We start from the raw sequence: 21442 nt of genomic DNA on the forward strand, positions 1-21442 counted from the left end.
TGTCAGCCTATCAGCTGGGAAGGCAGGTGGCTGGCGTCTGCTGGTCCTTTGCTCCTGGGTTGTGTTGCTTTCGGCTTCTGATTCCAGTGGCTTCTCTTTAAGCATCTGTGGGTTCTCTCTTAGCTTCCCTGGGGCAAACTCTGGGTTTCATCTCTTAGTTTAGCATCTCCAAACATCTTTCTGTCTGCATCTCCAGGCATCTGGGTTTGTGTCAGCTCTGAGCTCTTTTTCTCTGTGAGCTCTTTTAAGGACTCCAATAAACTAATCAAGACCCACCTTGAATGGGTGGGGCCATACCTCCATGGAAATAATCTAATCAAAATGTCCCATTCACATTTGGGTGGGTCACATCTCCTTGACAACAACATAATCAAAAGATTCCGCCCACAATAGGTCTGCCCCCTACAAGATTGCATTAAAGAACATGGCTTTTTATGGGGTACATAACAGATTCAAACCAGCACAGAGTAGGTAGCAGCTATAAAAAGTAGGAGGAACAAGCTCTTATATTCTTAACTAAAAAGGCCTAGGCTCCCCTTATCATTGAGTCTTACTTATACATTGACTTGGAATAAACTTAAATTTGTAGGAGTCGGATTCTAAAGTTTGTGGGTAAGGCAGAAATAAAAAATTACCTCTAAAAATCCCTGTGGAAGGTGCATTTGGACATTTAACATCCTTCTGAAAGTGCAGCATGGCCAGTATTTCTTCCAAGACTGGAAGAGATGGTTAACAGCTGCTGTTCCTGCTGTTTTATAAATGAGCCACAGTTTAAGAAGTTGGCTTGGATTTAAGGAATATGAGTGAAGAAGTCATACCTTTTAAGTACTACCTTCTCCTTCTGGACAGCTCTTTGTTTGCACAATGATAGAGATTGATAGGAACCAGTTTAAAAATAAAGAAACTGCGAATTGAAATCCTCATCCCATGCTTTAAGACTTATGCTAACTGAGTGGAATGGTTGGGTGAAAACTTTGGCACAATTTGAGCCTTATCTTCACCCTTGCTGAGTGTACGCATTTTTTGAATTGTTGGGAGGTAGAAGGCATAGAAATAAGAGCATGGACCCTGGAATCAGAACTCCTAGGTTCCTATTCTGGCTGTACCATTTACTAATTTTTTACCCTGGCCATTCTCTGTGTCTCAATTTGTTCATCTGTAAAATGGGAATAATAGTACCCAATTCATATGTTTGTTAATATTGTTACTGTTGTTATTAAGCTCCTACTATGGGCTGAATGTTATTTTAGGTACTGGAGGTTTAGCAATGAAAAATCAGACAAAATCCCTGCCCTAAGATAGTTTACATTATAGTGAGGTTGACAGATGATAATTATGTATAAATAAATAAGTTCAGGTGGTGGTAAAAGTGCTATGAAGCAAACAAAACATGGGTATAAGATAGAGGGTGTTTAGGTAAGAGGAGCTGTTGGCTGAGTATGTAAGGACAGGCTTCTTTATGGAAGAGACATTTTAGTTGAGACCAAAGTGATGTAAAGGTGCCAGTCAGTAGTGTCCCCAGCTGAGGAAACAAGTTCAGAAGGTATTCGTATTGGTTTATTACTGTATTTATTTCAGGAAATTAGGATTTGAAATATAAATTCACCTGTGTTAATGATGTTATTGTCTATTATGAAAAGCATTTCTTTCCTGATCTTTGAGGATATCATTTTTATTCTTTTGGTTGTTAGTATTGAGTTCTTGGTTCTGGTTTGTTTTTATAGTTTTGTTCCCTAAAAATTTATATTAAAATTAGGATAATATCTTTATATATGCTGAATATGCTTTATATAAGCTGATGATAGATTTAGGAAAAATTACCCTGCTTAAAATTAATGTAAATTAGCTTCTCTTTTAGATACACCTTTTATAATTAAAACATCTTTTACATTGTTTGTTAAATAAACACAATCATAGTTGATTCAAATATTTCTCTCATAGTTAATCCTGAAAGAAGTTGACTCATTATTGTATGTCGACACTGATATCCTTTTTTTGCGACCTGTTGATGATATTTGGTCTTTACTAAAGAAATTTAATTCCACACAAATTGCTGCAATGGCACCAGAACATGAAGAGCCTCGGATAGGATGGTATAATCGCTTTGCCAGACATCCATACTATGGAAAAACTGGAGTAAATTCTGGAGTTATGTTGATGAACATGACTCGAATGAGAAGGAAGTATTTCAAGGTAAGTCAACAATACAGTAGTTGGTTTACATTTCTCTTTTTTTTCCCCTAAATTTTTGGTTTCTAATTTGGTTTTGTTTTATTAAAGATTAGATTGAAATATTCAGAATTTCCTGTTTATCTAGCATAATTATATAAAACTATATTCTTACTATTCTGTTTAGTAGAGCATTATCATAGGTCAAACCAAATGACATTAAAATGAAGTGAAATAGTGCAGTAAGGAGTGAACATCATCTCCCTAGGTTGTCCTTCAAAGTAGTAGTAGTTGTTTTGTAGTTGTGTAGCTGTGGAATACTTGCATCTAAAGAATGGTATATCTTGGGGCATTACAAGAGTGGTGGTTAAAATTATGCAGTTGATCAACTGTAAGAAGGATTGAAGTCCTGATACTACAACATGGATGAATCTTGAAGACATCATGTTGAGTGAAATAAACCAGACACAAAAGGACAAATATTGTATGGTCTCACGGATTTGCAACAATTAGAATAATCTCACAGAGTCAAAATCTAGAATATAGGTTACTAGGGGATGAGATGGGAATAGGGATTGGGTAGTTAAGGCTTAAAATACACAGGGTTCTTGTTTGGAATGAAGTAATGTTTTGGTAATGGATAGTGGTGATGGTAGCACAACACTGTGAACATAATTAACAGCAGTGAAATATATATCCGAATATGATTAAAAAGGGAAATGTTAGATTGTATATATAGTAACAGTAAAAATTTTTAAAAATCCATGGAACTATACTATCTGGTGGACCATAAGTTAAACCATGGATTATAGTTAATAGTACTATTATTAAATGTGCTATCAATTGTAACAAATGTTCCACACCAATGCAAGGTGTTAATAATAGGATGGTATATGGGAAGCCTGTATTTTATGCATGATTGTTCTGTAAAGCCACAGATTCTCTAATAAAGGGAAAAATAAAGATAATGTGCTCGAGCCAGTTGGTGTGGTTCAGACCCTGGCACCTCACTTAGTAACTGTGTGACCTAGGGTAAGTTTTGAACATCTCTGAGCTTTAGTTTCTTATCTGGCACATATTAAGTGTTGGCTGTTTAATAATTTTGGTACTATTAGAAGTTAACTTAAAAAAAAAACTGCATGGTTCTCTCAAATTGTGAAGTCTATGGAAGAGTCAGGCTATTTAAATTCTCTATGCATTCTGTATATGTAAATATGTTGTACTGTTTACCAATGTCATGTAGATGAGTTGTACGTGGTGAGTTGCAAGTCCTTAGAGTTTGTGGGCTCTGGAATCAAACTGTTTGGCTTTATATGTACTTCTGCCACCTGTACACTATTGAACTGCTAGCCAGTTTGTTAATTTTTAAGCCTCATTTCCTCAACTGCAAATTAGGGAGAATAAACGAACTTAGTAAGTGATTGTTTTTTATGATGTGCGTATATGTGTTAAATTTGTCAGACATTTTTCTGATGGAACAGAATTTATACCTGTGTTTAGTTATCCTTTCTAAAGATCTCATTTAAATTTTTGCTTACTTAGGAGTTGTTGCCTCTTATCTTTGGTGTAGGCAGCAGTACTGCTTGTAGCCATCCCCACCGAAATGCTATCATTTTAGTCTTAGAATTCAAGCAGTTCGAACTCATCACTCTTATCTTCTGTAGACTTACTAAACCTAATTTCTTTAGCCTTTCCAGTTTCTGAATCTTTCCAAAGTCTTCATTTCAGTTCAGTTTTGTCTGCCACAACTGAATGCATTAACAGGAACAGTGTTGGGCAACTTCTGTTTTTACTTAACAGTGAGCATGTTTTTTCAGTTAGCCACCTTGTTGCTGTAACTTGAATTTTTAAATTCACGTACCTTGAAGTTTAACTAAATAAAACAGGAGTAATAACATGAGTTTTTTTTTCTTGGCATTTTCTCATTGTTTGACATTATACAGTAATATTATACCAGAAGATGGTGCTGTAAGATTATCTGTTAAGGAATAATGTGATTTCTTAGTAAGTCTGCATTTGAAATTCATAGACTTATGAGAATCTTAGTGTTGCTAAGGATCTTAGAGATAATTTAAATATAGTACCATTATTTGATTTTTTAAAGAATTCCAAAACCAGCCATTCAGCTCAAATCCTTTATAATTGTCTACTTACTTAAGTGTTATTCTTAAATGTTTTAACAGTTTCTCCTCTGCCCTTTTCCTTTGTGGCTCTGCCATATTCAAAGCCTTCTAGAAATGTAGATTTAGGGGTTGAAATAATTTCTAAACTTTTAGACTTCCGTGCATTAATGACTTAATGAAGAGAAAAATGAGAGAACTGATTGTACATTAATTCAGAAGGCATAATTTACTCCACATCTACTCTCCTTCTAAACAAACAACTCTTGTTCTTGCCAGTGGAAACACAATTCAGATTTGCTTTATTTTCAAATGCTGTTATATTTATGATTGCTGATATGACAAAAATTACTGACTTTTAGTTCTTTTCCTCTTCTATCTTTATTTTTCCAGATGGTTTTCCAGTATATTTGTAGCAAACATTACCTTGGTTTTTTTTTCTTACTAGTTCTACAACTTATGACATAGATCTTAAATTTTAGGTCTCTAGTGATATAACTGAATTACTTGTAATCACTTTCCAGTCTGTTGCATACTTGTCATTGAATGTTGCCCTATGGTTCTTATCACATGAAAAACTATAAGAATACAAATTTAGGAAAGAAGGCCAATTTTACATTCCTAATATCATTGTCTAAAATACGTAATGACTTGATTTTACAAATTTTTTTTCTTGACCCTATTAAAATATATATTTAAAACATGTTTTGAAAAAGCAAAAAAAACAAAACAAAACAAAAATAATCTGGCAGCATAGGGCTAAAAAAAGACAGGTTTGGTCTCTGAGATAGTGTCACTATTTCATTTAAAATCCCTTTGCCCTGCTACTCTCATTGAAAGTCTTCTCAAGATTTGTTTTGCTATCACCCAGTCCATACCATTCATGGCTGTTCAGTTTCCTCTGATTTGTTATAGTGATACATATTAAAAAGTTACAACTTTAAGAAGTCCATTTTTTTGTTCTTTGTCTCTCATAATGGTTAATAGACCATGATATGCGGTTGATATTACTCTGTATTTTGTGTTATGGTCGTACTTACACTGTTGAATCCTTACAGGATATTTCTTTCTATTTATTAGAAAAAAACAAAATTAGGTTCTTGGGATTTATATTTACTGTTCTCTGTGTCCTGTCATTTTACTTTTATAGTATTTCTTGTCTATTTTCTCCACCTATTTAGGACAGGGCCTGTTATTTGTACAATTTCGTGTTCGTTGTGTTTACCTTGGTGTCTCCCATAAAGTAGCAATTCAGTTGATAATTACTGGCACTCCATTGCTAAATTATTGAAAAATATTTAGAGGAGAACACTTTGCATGGGGTGGACATGATGACTATTTGGATGATGTATGTGATCGAGGACTTTTACTGTGATATGTATATAGCTCATGTGAGCAGAATAATATCAATGAACATCTTATCAAAAGGGATAGAGCTTTTCAAAGTGAAATAACATTTGGGTATTGATGAGTTCCCAGTTTCTAGCATTTTTGGAACACAATGTGAATAGCCATGTGTCAATTTTATGTAGAGGATATGCTGTTAATGATAATGAGTCCATCCATTTTCAAAAGCAGACATAATACTAGAAATGAAACTAATTGATCTTAATATGTATGCATTTTGATGGTAGGTTTACTAAAATTAGTAACTTACAGTTGCATTTTACTTTTTAAAAAATTGTAAGAGGAATGCTTGCTTGTAAAAGTCAAGCAGTTCATAGTATGTAGAGTAAAAAAAGTTGCAATTTACACATTGCTCTCCCCAGTCCCATTCTTTTGCCCAAAGTGACCATTTTAAACTTCGCTATGTATTCTTCAGACTCTTTAAAAAATGTATTTTGAAACAGGTATACATGTACACTAGCACTTACATGTAGGATCCTTTTATAAATTTAAAGCTTCCTTTTTTCACATAGTATAGATATACTTGACTGATTTTTATGTCAGTATACATAATATCTCATGTTATTTTTAATGTCTGTATGATATTTTAGAAATCGGGTGATTTGATTTTTATTGTTTGTATATACTGGTATGGATATGTCATATTGTTGAAAAAAATCCCAAATTTTTAGTTTGTATTTTCCTGATCACACTATTAGAGTGGCTGAAAATCTTTTTATATATTTATAAATATATATCACTCTTTTGTAGATGTTTGTTTTTCCATATCCTTTGCTTATTTCTCTACTTGTTTGCTTTTCTATTTCTTACGGACTTGAACTTTTTGTATATAATGCCTCTTAATTAAACTCATTTCTCATAGTTTTTCATTGTTTGTCTTGGATTTTCTACTTTATATAATCAGTAAATAACACTCGTCTTATTGCTGCTTGTTCAATATTTTTCTAATAGAACTTTTTCCTTTAAGTTATAAAAGTTTTTCTCCCATTTGAAATTTTTTCTAAGACTGCATTGGATCGTGTAGTTTTATCTTTCATTAATTTTTCCTTAGCAGATGTGTTTTGGTGAAGAATTGAACATGGGGTCACGCCGCTGGTCTTTGTCCATTCGCAATTCATATTTTCCTTTCCAGGTCCTAAGAATGCTTAGTTAAATGCTCAGTGACTTATTTCAAAGGGTCATCTTTCCAATAAAGTATTTTATTATTTCCTTAAATAAAATGTGTTTCAGTCAGTTTCCTGATTTTTTTTTTCAGTAATTTCTGACTATTTTATATTACTTGATTTACTGCGTTCTGAGAAATTTCACACAAGGATAATATAGCAGATCATTTATCATATTTCATTTAAATATGTGGATTTTTTCAGGAATTCTGGCTTTTCTCTTTTTTGAAAGGATAGTTTGTTTATATCCTCCTTGAATTTATTATATACCTGGATAGTTTACAGCAATGATTCTTAAACTATCTATGGAGAAGGATTAGTGTTTTTATAAAAATTTCCTTCTGTCACAAGCCAGTATTTTTGTAAATATGATATAAATAAATTACTAGAAAAAATTAAACAGACAAAATTATTGGTAAATTGCTGCAAGTTTCTAAATCTTACTCTTAATTTCTGTACTTACTCTTGTTGAGGTAGATTAAAAATATGCAGATCAGCACACTACAAACTGCTATAACAGTGGTTTATAATCTGGATAGAGTCAAGTAGGTCTAAACGGCTTATCATGTGTTCAGCTATACCTGTTCACCTGATTTGCACCATCTGGAGCCCTCTTTCAACTGTTAATTTTAATGGTTTTCTTAGGTTTTGTTAGGTATTTGACTTTGTGTTTTTAAATAACAAGCTATGAGCATTACCACTGACACTGAAAAAGTACTTGATGAAATTCAGTATCCATTTTTGATTAAAAACATAAAATATAAATGTTGGATTGTTAATTAATATAACATGTTTGTCTCAGCTCAAAAGGCAGTGTTGTGCTTAATGAGGAAACAGTAGAAGCATTCCATTTAAAATCAAGACAAGGATGACTGTTACCACAACTCTAACATAGTATTATATCAGTGGTTCTCAATCTGGAAGATTAGCAAGTCCCCAAATTGGACAAGTGAAATAAATAACAGGTATAAAAGTTAGATAGCAGGAGATAAAGTTTTCTTTATTTGTGCTGGAAAATAGAAAAGAATCCAGTGAAAACTACTGTAAACAGTAAGAATGTATGGGAATGTGGCTGGGTTGAAAGTTAAAAAAGAGAAATGGCTTCTTTTCTAAGGAGAGACAAGTCAGTTTGCTCAATGACCGCTGGGATCTTGCACTGGTAAACATAGCAGACATCCTAACTAATTGACACACATGGATAAGGTATTTCTTTTGCTAGCAAGGTTGTAACTTATTAAGGTGAGCTTAAAGTCTCTGATCAGAATTGGATGACTTCCTCCTCCTCTCAGCAGTTTTCTGTGAGTGGCAGCAGAATATAGGGTCCCTTTCCTAGAGTACAACCTACAATGCTTCCAGCCTTTCCATGGGATGGTGAGAGTTTGTTGGTCTATAAATGTCCTGCTAGGCTTGAACCTGTACCTTAATTTTCCCTGACTCTGTCTTGTTATTCATGGTGCCTCTTTATGGAGTCCCTTGCTGGAGTTTTCTAATGTTTTATAGCAGATTTTTAGAGGCTATAATATGGTAACAAAATAGAAACAATTGAAAGAAATTGACAAGATACATTTGAAGACAATTTAAAAATGTCTAATGGAGGACAAATGAATAGAAAGACATACCAATGTTCTTGGATAGGAAAAGCCAACATCATAAAAAGGCTGATTTTCCTCAAGAATTGTGTATTATAAACAGACATAAAATTAATAAATTTCTACTTTGTTCTTTATCTTCCCCTCCCTCTCTCTAGTAACTGGTTTTTGCCAAGCATATTATTTTTGTGTGTGTTTACTTTTGTATATATGTTTATCTCTTTTACTTGATTTATCAATTTAAAATGATCTCTTTGTACTGCCAGTTATAAAGAGTAGCAAATCAGTTTAAGAATAATGGTGATGCTGGTGATGCTATTAATAGCTAATACTAAGTACTATGTGTCAGGTCCTGTTCTAATACTTTTTATTTACATGTTAACAGATACAATCCTTGGTCGCAGTCATTTCCTTAAGCTGCCTCGTACTTTCTCTTTTCCCTTTTTTCCTGACTTTTATTAGGTTAATCACTTCTATATGCCTCTGCAGATGTCTTTGGTATCTTCCTCACACCATACTGGACAGCATTCCTCACATAAGGTTACAAATGTCGCCAGGTTTTGTGACAAAAGGAATTTGCATTTCTCCTTTTTGCTCTGTAATGATTGCTGTGGGAAGAATGGGGAACTGTCTTTATGCTTCAGTTTTAAACCTAGAAGTCTGATGATCATTTTAATGTGTTTCTCAACAGAATGATATGACAACTGTACGACTACGATGGGGAGATATACTTAGGCCATTGCTTAAAAAATACAAACTAAACATCACATGGGGTGATCAAGATTTATTGAATATCATGTTTTTTCACAATCCAGGTAATTACTTTTATTCCTTTTATTTTTTTGCATTTGTAAAGAAAACACAATATTTGGTAAAAAATTAAAAAAAATTTATTTGATTTTGACGTATTATTATCACCATTAATGTTTTAAGACAGAGTAACACTTGTCCTGAATATTGATTTAGTTGGAGGAGATCTAAATGCCAAACATCTTTTTCACTATTTTAAATTTTACCCTGTAAGAGTTGCATTTTTAAACTAAAATTTTTACAAAATGTTAATTCTGTGGAATTAGGGATATTTGCTTCATTGTTTTGTCTTTCTTCATGTAGAAAGCCTTTTTGTTTTTCCCTGTCATTGGAATTATCGCCCAGATCATTGTATATATGGAAGCAATTGCCAAGAAGCTGAAGAAGAAGGAATCTTTATTCTTCATGGGAACAGAGGCGTTTATCATGATGATAAGCAGCCAGCATTTAGAGCTATTTATGAAGCACTGAGAAATGTAAGCATTTGCCTTTTTTTTTTTTAACTTTTTATTTAGAAATACTGTCAAATTTACAGAGAATTTGAAAGATTAGTACAAAGAATTTTCGTATACCCTTTACCCATGTTCATCAAATATTAACATTTTACCCCATTTGCTTTATCATTGGTTCTCGATTTATTACCATTGCCTTTTTAAAAAATCTGTTTGAGTGTAAGTTGCATACATTATGCCCTTTGATCTCTAAAAACTCAAGTATATTTTTTCTTAGCAATAAGGATATTCTCTTATTACCTACAGATATCAACCTGAGGAAATTTAATATTGAACAATACCTTAATCTACCATCCATGTCTTTTACATCTCCTTTGATCTAGAATGGTTTGCCTTTTACGACAACCACATTTTTGGATAATAGAACCTTCCCTCCCTCCCTTCCTTTTTTTTTTTTTTATTTTATTTTGAAATGAATTCAAAGTTATAGGAACAGTTACAAAAACAGTGCAAAACCCATACACAGAACTCCAGCATACCCCGACCCCCCTCCCCTGATAGCCCGATCCACCAACTTTAACATCCTGTCACATCACCATTTCTTTCTTTCCCTCCCTCCCTCCCTCCCTATCTATAGTCCATCATCTATTGCTCTGTCTTCTGAACAGATGAGAACAGGCTGCACACATCCTTGAACAAACAATGTAATTCACATATACATTTCCCATGAACAAGAACATTCTTTTATGCATTCCCATTAAGCGCAGCTAAGAAGTTGAAGAAATTCAACATGGATACAAAGCTTATATTCTATATTTCCTTCTTTTTTTCTTATGTTCCAACTGTGTCCCTTTGAGCCTCCTCTCCTCCTTCCTCAGATCCCATCCAGGATTATCCTTGGCATTTAATTGTTATCATCTATTTAGACTGTCTTTTTCTCTTTTTTCTTTGTTTTTTTCCAATTGTGGAAACATATATACAGCCTACATCTTCCCATTCCAGTCCCTCCGTAGCATTCCATTAGTGGGATTAATCACATTTAGAATGTTGCAATGCTATCACCTTCCCACCATCCATTACTAGAAATTTCCTTTCACCCCAAACAGAAACCCTACACTCATTTCTTAACTCCCCATTGCCCCTTCCCCCATTTCTCATAACCCATACTCTGCTTTTTATCTCTGTAATCATATTCTCTGATACTTTCGTTGTGTTTACCGTGGGGCTTAAATTTAACCTCTTAAATCTATAACAATCTTATTTTTCTTTGATACCAACTTAACTTCAATAGGACATGTAAACATGTTCCTATACTCCTCCATTCCCCCACCTTTATGTAGTTCCTGTCAAAATTTACATATTTGACATTGAGTCCAAAACCTGATTTATCATTACAGTTTATGTATTTTAGATCCTGTAGGAAGTATAGTGGAGTTACAAATCAAAAATACAGTAATATTGGTATTTATATTTACCGTGTGATCTTTACTGGAAATCTTTATTTCTTCATGTAGTTCCAGTCAATTGTTTAGTGTCCCTTCCTTTCAGCCTACTCAGTTTCCTTTAGCCTTTCTCATAGGACTGATCTCCCCCTCATTTTTACCCTCCAGGTGTTTGTGAATTTTCTGAGTCTCTGATGGTTATTGACTTCTGTTTGTATTCCGTTGTGGTCAGGGAATGTGCTTTGAATAAATTCAATTTTTTTTTTTTTTTTTTTTTTTTTTAATTTATTGAGGCCTGTTTTATGTCCCAGCCTGTGGTCTATTCTGGAGAAAGATCCATGATCACTAGAGAAGAATGTGTGTCCTGGTGATTTGGGGTGTAATGTTCTATATATGTCTGTTAAATTTCTCTCTCTCTCTCTCTCTCCTTTCTTTGTTTCTCTGTCAGTAGGGCTCTCTTTAGTATCTGAAGTAGGGAGGGTCTTTTATTAGCAAAATCTCTCAGCATTTGTTTGTCTGTGAAAAATTTAAGCCTCCCTCAAATTTGAAGGAGAGTTTTGCTGGATGAAGTATTCTTGGTTGGAAATTTTTCTCTCTCAGAATTTTAAATATGTCATGCCACTGACTTCTCGCCTCCATGGTGGCCACTGAGTAGTCACTACTTAGTCTTACGTTGTTTCCTTTGTATGTGGTGAATTGCTATTCTCTTGCTGCTTTCAGAACTTGCTCCTTCTCTTCAGTATTTGAGAGTCTGATTAGAATATGTCTTGGAGTGGGTTTATTTGGGTTTAATCTATTTGGAGTTTGCGGGGCATTTATGCTTTGTGTATTTATATTGTGTAGAAGGTTTGAGAAGTTTTCCCCAGCAATTTCTTTGAATACTCTTTCTAGACCTTTACCCTTCTCTTCCCCTTCTGGGACACCAATGAATCTTAAATTTGGATGTTTTATTTTATCTACCATATCCCTGAAATCCATTTCAATTTTTTCAGTTTTTTTCCCCATTCTTTCTTTTGTTCTTTCATTTTCTGTTCTGTGGTCCTCTAGGACACTGAGTCTTTGTTCAGCTTCCTCTAATCTTGTATTATGAGTATCCAGAGTCTTTTTAATTTGGCCAACAATTTCTTTAATTTCCATAAGATCTTCTATTTTTTTATTTACTCTTGCAATTTCTTCTTTATGCTCTTCGTCTTCTTTATGTCCTTTATATCCTGTGCCATGCTCTGGTTGTTTGTCTGTAGTTCTTTGATTAATTGCGCCAAGTACTGTGTCTCTTCTGATCTTTTGATTTGGGTGTTGGGTTTGAGTTTTTCATATCGTCTGGTTTTATCATATGCTTTAAGATTTTCTGTTGTTTTTGGCCTCTTGGCATTTGCTTTACTTATAGGGTTCTTTCAGGATATAAAGTATACTGATGTCTAATTTGTCAGATCTACAACTTGGTGGTGTACACTTTCTCTAACTAACCTGCAGATGGTGTCCACGAGTCACCTATTCCCCTCAAGTCAGTTCTCCCCAACTTTGTCTTTGTGGTGTGTGGGGATCTGATTCTTGTGGGGTTCAATTGGTGCACTAAGTTTGGGTGTGTTGTTGGTGCTGTCTGCCCTGAATGTGGGGCATGTGTCTGGGTGGTTAGGGAGGCAGGGCAGCTTTAATAGTCAAACCTCCCAAGGTTTTTGGTGTAGGGTCCCTGGGATTTCTGAGCAGGCCCCCCTTCTCAGCCGTGCTCTTCCAGGACCTCTGCTGAGGGAAGGTTGTGCAATGTCACAAGTGCTCACCAGCCTCCAGGGAAGCCCTGGTCTGCTGGGCTATGCAGAGGCGTTCCCAGCCTGCTTTAAAGACGGTTGAATGGGGGATGTTAATTTTCCCCTTTTTGCACAGCTCTGCCTTCCCAGCTCCGGGACAGTTAGCTGTGGGTACACTGAAGTCTGCTGACCACGGCCGATATTATGGTGTGTGTGTGGTGCTTTGGGAATCACTACCTGTCACACTGGGACCCTTGGCCCAGCTCTGGGCTGTAGCTCCGGCCCGGGCAGGAGTGTCTTCAGCCCACCAGGAAGATGGCTGCAAGGGGCATGGTTTCTTTCTCTTTTTGGCTCCCCTCTGCCCCCTGGGCCCCAGGTCAGTCAGCAGTGGGCTATCCTCCGCGCCAGACACCGAGACTTGGTCTAGCCCGCTCCTGCTGTGCTTCACTGCACGGTTCTCACCATCGTAACCACAGCCGCTCCCGTTTTTTTTTTTGTTTTGTTTTGTTTTAAAAAAAGATCTAGTCTGTCTTCAGACACCAACCCACGGTTTCCCCATACTGCAGTGCGGCCATGGAACTTTCAGCCGGCTCACTCACTCGTTTCAGAATGCAGACTCCCAGTTTCACCAAATGCAAGGTCCCTGTTGATTTAGCAGACCTTGTCCGGCTGGTGCATAGCTGGAACTGGTGTTCTGGGTCTCTTTCTGGCTTTTATCTAGTATTTTTCGTGGAGGTGTTTTTTTGCCCTATCTCACCTAGCCACCTTCTTAGATTCCTTCCCTCCCTTCCTTTTTAAGACTCTTCTTCATTTTGGCTCCTTGGCTGCTTCCTTATTATTAGGTTCAGGTTATGCATTCCTGGTGAGAATACTCTCAGTGATGTTGTGTCCCTCTCACTTTGGAGTCACTTTTCTCTATCTGTCCTTCTTTGGTAGTGTTGATTTTGATTGAGTCAAAATCTTGTCCTGTTTTTGCATTATGTATTTCTTATTCCTCTTAAAAGCAGTCTATTTGGAGATTCTTTAGAACCATTGAAATAATCCTGCTCCTCATCAAAGTTTCCCCTCCTAGAGTTAGCATTCATTAATGATTCTTGCCTGAAACAGTCTTAACTATGGTAATTGCCAGTTCATGATTGTGCAATTCTGGTATTCCTTCCACATATATCATTTGGCACTTGGCATTCTACTATAAGGAAGAGCTCTCCTTTCCTCCCCATTTAGTTATCTATGTATTACTGTCTGAAATCTTATGTAGCTTTTTTTTTGATGATGATGATTTGGAATCCATTATTCCCTTTTAATTACATTGATGCTGAAGTTGTTCCAGATTTGACAGGGGGAGCCCCTTTCGGCTCTCTCCTGTGTCTTTTTTGATATGTCCTGTTATTTTTTGAGTACTTCCTTACTTTCTGTCCCAGCAAAATGTTCCAGGCTCACCTCATACGCTCCCTCCTCTAGCCCTGAGATCAGCCATTTGTCCCAGAAGCCCTTGTTCCTGTTAGTGGGCTCTGGGTGCTAGTGTGCTTATTGCTACAAGGGCATTTTTGCTTCCAGGCCCTTCAGTGACAGACCTTCCTGGAAATATAGAAATACACATACACAAGAAATCGTGTTTTAACACTGATGCCTCCAATTCCAGTTCATCCCCACACGGCTCTTCCTTGCTTTCCCTATACTCTCTGTATTTTTTCCCTTCTTCCACGGTTAGAATTCTGGCTCTTAACATCTACACATTTCCTTATTTGCTTAATCTTCTAGTACACTTAAAAGAAGTTTAGAATTGTTAATCATTACCTACATCCCCCCTCTCTGCCTCCAAAGGCCATCCTACTGAAAAGAGTTCAAGATTTGTTTCCTTCTTTCCTCTTGCTCCCAGACTAATGGTATATAGTCAATACTGTGTTCAAAAGTTACTTGGTTATTCATTATTTATTTTCTGGTTTTACTGCAATGTCTAGGTTTTCCATTAAACTGTTGAGTGGAAGCTCTGAGAGTGGGCATTGTTTTTATTTTATTTTAAATTAATGCTTTTAAAGTTTCATCATTAAGAATTACTTCTGCTGAAAAATTTTGGTAATCATTCTTTATCAGGCCAAAATGTTCACAGCTAGTCCTATCAGGAAATTTTACCATGGATAGGTCTGTGGTCATGTATTGAGATCTTTGTGTTTGAGATCACTATATGGTTTGTCTCCTTCATTTGTTAATTTGAAAAAGAACATTTGAATATTATCTAATATTATATCATGTTCACATTCCTGGGATAAACTCAACTTGATCATGATTCAATATTTTCTATATCTACTGCTAGATTTGGTGTGTTATCATTTTTTAAAAAAATATTCTTTTATGCTCATGAATGAGACTGACCTATAATCTTTCTCATATTGTACTTTTCAGGGTTTGGAATCAAGGTCATAACATTAGCTTCAGAGAATGAGCCTAGATATCTTAATTATCCACTTTCTGTGACAGTTTATATAAACTTGGAATGATCTGAGTTTTGAAAATTGAGTAAAAATTTGCCTCAAAAACCAAAACAATAAAAACAAATGAACAAAAGTTATATTTTTATGTTCTTTTAATCTTTTTTCTTAGAATTTATTTTGAAATATTTTCAGACTTAAGAACAATTGCAAAAATAATACATAGCCTATACAGAAAAATTCCACATACCCCCACTGTCCAGATACTCAGGTCCATCAATTTTAACATTTTACTACCTTTGCTGCATTGTTCTATTTATCTGCCATCTATTGTCTATTTTCTGAACGTTTCAGAGCAGGTTGCACGCAGTCATACTCCTTGAACATATAATACTTCCATGTACATTTCCTATGAACAAGGGTTTACTTAGGTAATCACCTTAAATGTGGTTATCAAGTTCAAGAAATTTAACATTGATGTAAAGTTGACAATAATATAAAGTTGACAGTCTATATTCCAGTTTTTTCTTATAGTCCTATAATGTCCTTTTGAGCCTTTTCTCCTCTGTTCTTAGATCACGTCCAGTATCATAGATTGCATTTAATTTTCAATATCTCTTTAGTTTATCTTTTTTAAAAAAATTGTGGACATATATACAACATGGATATTTTCATCCTAACCCCTCCCAGTCATACTATTTGTGGAATTAATCACATTAACAATGTTGCAGTACCCTCACCACCATCCATTACTGTAACTTTCCCTTCACCCCAAACAGAAACCCTGCAGTCATTTTGCATTAACTCCTCATTGCCCCTATTCCCACCGCTGGCAATATGTATTTTACTTTTTGTCTCTATGAGTTTGCATATTTTGTGATATTTTCTTTGTGGTTACCACAGGGCTTAAATTTAACATCCTAAATTATAACAAATCTCCTTTGCTTTGATATCAGTTTAATTTCAGTAACATACAAAACTTTGTTCTCATACCCCTTCTTCCTTCCCACCTTTATGTAGTTCTGGTCATAAATTATGTATTTATACATTATGAGTCCAAAACCATTGATTTATCATTACATTATATGTATTTGCTTTTTAGATTCTGTAGGAAGTAAAAAGTGGAGTTACAAATAAAAAATACAGTAGTACTGTTATTTATATTTATCCATGTCATTATCTTTACCAGAGATCTTTATTTCTTCATGTGGCTTCAGTCTGTTATCTAGTGTCATTTCCTTTCAATCTGCAGAACTCGCTTAAGCACTTTTTATACTATACGGCCAGTCTATTGGTGACAAAGTCCCTCAGCTTTTCTTTATCTGGGAATGTCCGAGTTCCTCCCTCAATTTTGTTTTAATTAAATTCAGTTTTATTGAAATATATTCATGTACCGTACAGCCATCCATGGTGTACAATCAGCTGTTCACAGTACGATCATATAGTTATGCATTCATCACCACAATCTATTTCTGAACATTTTCCTTACATCAGGAAGAATCAGAATAAGAATAAAAAATAAAAGTAAAAAAGAACACCCAAATCACCCCCCATCCTACCCTATTTTGCATGTAGTTTTTGTCCCCATTTTTCTACTCATCCATCCATACACTAGATAAAGGGAGTGTGATCCACAAGGTTTTCACAATCACACTGTCACTCCTTGTAATCTACGTTGTTATACAGTCATCTTCAGGAGTCCAGACTACTGGGTTGGAGTTTGATAGTTTTAGGTATTTACTTCTAGCTATTCCAATACATTAAAACCTAAGAGGTGTTATCTATATAGTGCATAAGAATGTCCACCAGAGTGACCTCTCGACTCCATTTGAGATCTCTCAGCCACTGAAACTATTTTATCTCATTTTGCATTCCCCTTTTGGTCAAGAAGATATTCTCAGTCCCATGATGCTGGGTCCAGATTCATCTCCACTTCCCTCAGTTTTGAAAGACAGTGTCACCAGATACAGAATTCTTGATTGGCAATTTTTTTTGCATTCTGTCCTTCAAATATGTCATCCCACTACTTTCTTGCCTCCATGGTTTCCAATGAGAAATTGGTACTTAATCTTATTGATGCTCCTTTGTATGTGACATGTTGTCTCTCTCTTGTGGTTTTCAGAATTCTATTTTTATCTTTGGCATATGACAGTTTGGTTATAATATAGCATAGTGTGTGTCTATTTGGGTTTATCCTGTTGAGCATCTTGGATGTGTATATTCATGTCTTTTGTTAAATTTGGGAAGTTTTCAGCCATTATTTCTTTGAATATTCTCTGTACCCCTTTTTCTTCTTCTGAAACTCCCACAGTATGCATATTGATAGGCTTGATGGTGTCTCACAGGTTCCTCAGGCTCTGTTTACTTTTCTTCATTGTTTTTTCTTTCTCCTCTTCACCCTGGATGATTTCAGTGGTCTTATCTTCAAGTTCACTCATTCTGTATTGTGCCAGCTCCAATCTGCTGTTGAACTGTTCTAGGGAGTTTTTAATTTCTTTTACTGTTGTCTTCAACTCTGATTCCATTTCATAATTTCCATCTCTCTATTGATTTTCTCTCAGTGTTCCTCTGTCATTTTCCTTATTTCCTTTAGTTCTTTGTGCATGCTTTCTTTTAGCTCTTTGAGCATGTTTAGGAGCGTTGTTTTAAAAGTCTTTGGAATGTCATGGCTCTGATCCTCCTCACTGATGGTTTCAAATGTTTTAATCCTGTTTGCCTGGGCGATTCATCACTTCCTATTACTTTATATATTTTGTAACCTTTTGTTGTGAGGTAGACATTTTGATATTTTGTTGCAAAGTGGACATTTTGATATTTTGAAGTTTGAACTCTGAAGTGTCAGTTCCTTAAACTTGTTTTCAGCTAGTGTTATGACAGAACTTTCCTTGAATGCCAGGAGCTAGCAAAAAAAGAGGAGAAAAAAAGAAAACACCTTTCCCAGTCTACAGATTGACCTATGCAAGTGTTCTCCTTCAGGGCTTATCCATGCAGTGAGTTTGGAGAATAGTTCCAGGCCAAAGCCTAAGGACCTCCTTCATCCTTATCACCGATTCCTAGGAATTCCTCTATTTACAGAAATTTGAATGTCCTTATTCCTTAGGAAACAGTTTCCTCACTGTCATAGGCATTATGCTGTTTGTCCTACAGCCAGCAGTCCCTTGCCTTAGGCAGCCGCTTGACTGCTCTTACGTAGCTTTCTGTCAATGAGCTCAGTAAGCTACCTTCTACATGTAGGGCAAGTTCTGAGACATTGAGTCCCTTGACCACCACCAGGATAGATTAGACAAGGTGTAGATGTATGTGCATGTGGATTATAGAATCTGTTATAGAAGAATTTACCCTTATACCATTTCGTTTATTACATTTAGACTTCTGCTCCATTTGGAATTTACTCTTCTGTATTGGGTGAGGAATGGAACTAATTTGTTCTTTTTCCAAATGGCTATCCAATGTTACCCAATGACATTTTGGTAAAAGTCTTATCTTTAACTGAAAGATTTGAGATACTGATTTATCATATACTGAAATTCCATTTGTAATTGCTGGATTTTCAATTCTGTTCCATTAGTCTGTCCATTTATTTGCTAGTACAACACTATTTTAATTATAAAGGCTTTGTACTATATTTAATATCTGGTAGGGCTGCTCCCTTTTCATAGCTCTTCCTTTTCATTGTTTTCTTAGCTTTTTGTATATTTACTTTTTCCAGAAGTATCAATTTGTTTAATTCCATAAAAGGACTTATTGGTATTTTTATTGGGAGTGTATTAGTTTTATATATTCACTTAGGCAGAGTTGGCATTTTGATGATGATGAGATGTCCTAACCAATAGCAAGGGCTGTCTTTCCATCTGTTTCTTTCAGGAATGTTTTACAGTTTTCCTTACACAAGTTTTGAACATACCTTAAAAATATTAAATGCTGTATTAGGTATTGTTGTTATCCTAGATGGAGTTTTCTCTTTTAAACATTTGTTTTATATTGAGTTTTGGAAAAACTCCCTGTCGTAGTTACCTGGCTGCTATGGCAAATACCATACAAATGGGTTGGCTTAACAACAGGAATTTATTGGCTCACGGTTTCAGAGGCTAGAAGGTTTGCTTCCTTCTGGGATCTGTAGCCTTCTGGCTTGCTGGCAGTCCTTGGGCTCCTTGGCTTTCCTCTCCTATCATCTCAAGTTCCCTTGATCATCAGCCTTCTCCATAAAGTCTCCATGTAGTAGGATTAAAGGCCAACCTCATTCAGTTGGGCCACGCTTTCGCTAACAGTAACATCTTCAAAACGTCCTATTTGCAGTGATTTCACACCCACAGGAATGGATTAAGAACAAGAACATGTTTTTTTCCTTGAGGTACATAACTCAGTCTCCCACACTACCACTCCCGGGCCCCTGCCCCTCATATCTGTTTTTCTTTCTTTTTTTCTTGTTCTTACAGTCCCCTTTGTGTAATTAAGCAGGTGAAATGTTTATACTTCACATACTCCCTTATTGATATTTGAACCAGTTCTCATGAATATGTTGGGAATCCAGATATGTGAAAATCCAAAGGTTTTGCTTCATGAGTTGTATCACTCTTGATGTCAGCTAATTCACTCATACTTAAGGGGAAGTCTAGTAACTACTCGACAGTAATGTAGATGTGCTGTCTGTTCTGATAGAGTATGCCTAATCTTATGTGAAAGTGAAGACAAAAATAAAAACCTAATTTGGTGTGTAGGGGTCATCAGAAGAGCTGAGTCCTCTATTTGCTAGGTTTCGAATTCTTACTGTTTTCTAGTGACCAAAAACCACTGGTTTAGTACAGTCTGGTTGTAAGAAAAAGAATAAAGATAATTAACTGTAAATCCTTTGTGGCAGAAACTACACTAAAACAGTCTCTAAAGAGTATAATAATTTTGCCTTGAAGGGTCAGGGAAGGCCTCATTGAAGAGTAGGCATTTGAAGTGAGCCCTTAAGAATAAGTAAGAGTTACTGGGGGAGGGGGCCAGTCTGGGAAGAGAACTGCCTGAGAAAGGCTCAGAGGCTGTGAAAAATCTGTGGTGAGGTCAGGTGCTGAGATGTGCAGTTTAGAATGCTGGACAAAAGTAGGCAGTGCCTGAGATGAGGATGAACGTGGATTGTGTTAAGGATCTGCCTTGAAAAAGGATTGGAGTTTTCTCCTTGAAATCAGTGTTCCTCATGCTGGTGATAGACAAAGTACTAACAGTATTGTAGGATATAGTTTTAGTATATTTTTGCCAAGTTTCTTGTCCTATAAATTTGACAGATAAGGTTTCTAAATATAAGTTTATCGTGAAAATCACTATACTCACTGAATTATAAAATTTAGTGTTCATATTCATTTTATTGTAGCAGGCCTTGTATGCTTTCAGAAATCAATATCATATTTTCATAATACTTTATTATGGGTTGTCAGAAGGTGATAACAAGGAAAAGTACTTTTGGGGTTCTGAGACTGCAGGATAGAAAGGAAGTGCCTAAGTATAAAAATGTGATTTCTTTGTTCCCTTTTAGCATTTTAAAAATCTATTATTAGGGAACTAAATCTCTGCTTTTATTTGACCTCTACTTTGGTTTATAAATGTATATCTTTTAAAAGTTGAGTAATGGTTTTAAGATAGGCAGTTATGCACTTGAATTTTTAAAAAAATGAATCTTATTTTCAAAGTGATTTCAAATATTGAATTAATGGTTTTTCTATTTGTTATTGGTCTAGTTAATTACAGCTTCTGTCTATCCATTTTTCAATTTAATGAATTTAATCAGTTTTTTATGGTGCTTTTGGTTAGTGCTTTTATTTTCCCTTATCTATAATTCAATGAGAAGTGTAATTTTTTAAAGAATTACATTCAGACTAGGGTAATTATGCAAGTTATAGCATAACTTGTCATGTCTTAGTCATAGCCATGGAATGTAGTAAACAATCTGTGAATTATAAAAGATGTGAACCGTCTTTAAAATGTAAATGAATGGCTATATGTCTGCTGGTAAGTCAGTTTTTATAGTTCATAATATTTGCTAAATGTTAGTTGTTGAATGAATAAAAATATTTTAAGTTTAAAGATTGCACATTCAAAATGGGAATAAAACATCTTATTGCTAAATATTTTCTGCT

General features: G+C 35.3%; 1 protein-coding gene across 5 annotated transcripts in view; it reads left to right on the forward strand.

The window, feature by feature from the left end:
* The window catches only part of GXYLT1 (glucoside xylosyltransferase 1), a 75936-nt gene that overhangs the window by 41830 nt on the left and 12664 nt on the right, over positions 1–21442 (forward strand). For 3 of the 5 annotated variants that reach the window (XM_037846944.1, XM_037846945.1, XM_037846947.1), the window contains 3 exons: positions 1942–2193; positions 9140–9263; positions 9562–9734. In XM_037846944.1, the coding sequence (XP_037702872.1) occupies positions 1942–2193; positions 9140–9263; positions 9562–9734 (549 nt within the window). Of the gene's footprint in view, positions 1–1941; positions 2194–9139; positions 9264–9561; positions 9735–15300; positions 15446–21442 lie in introns of those variants that run through there. The other 2 variants (XM_037846946.1, XM_037846948.1) reach the window with 2 other exon arrangements.

Source organism: Choloepus didactylus, chromosome 8, assembly GCF_015220235.1.
Source record: "Choloepus didactylus isolate mChoDid1 chromosome 8, mChoDid1.pri, whole genome shotgun sequence".
In the NCBI taxonomy this organism is placed as follows: Eukaryota; Metazoa; Chordata; class Mammalia; order Pilosa; family Megalonychidae; genus Choloepus; species Choloepus didactylus.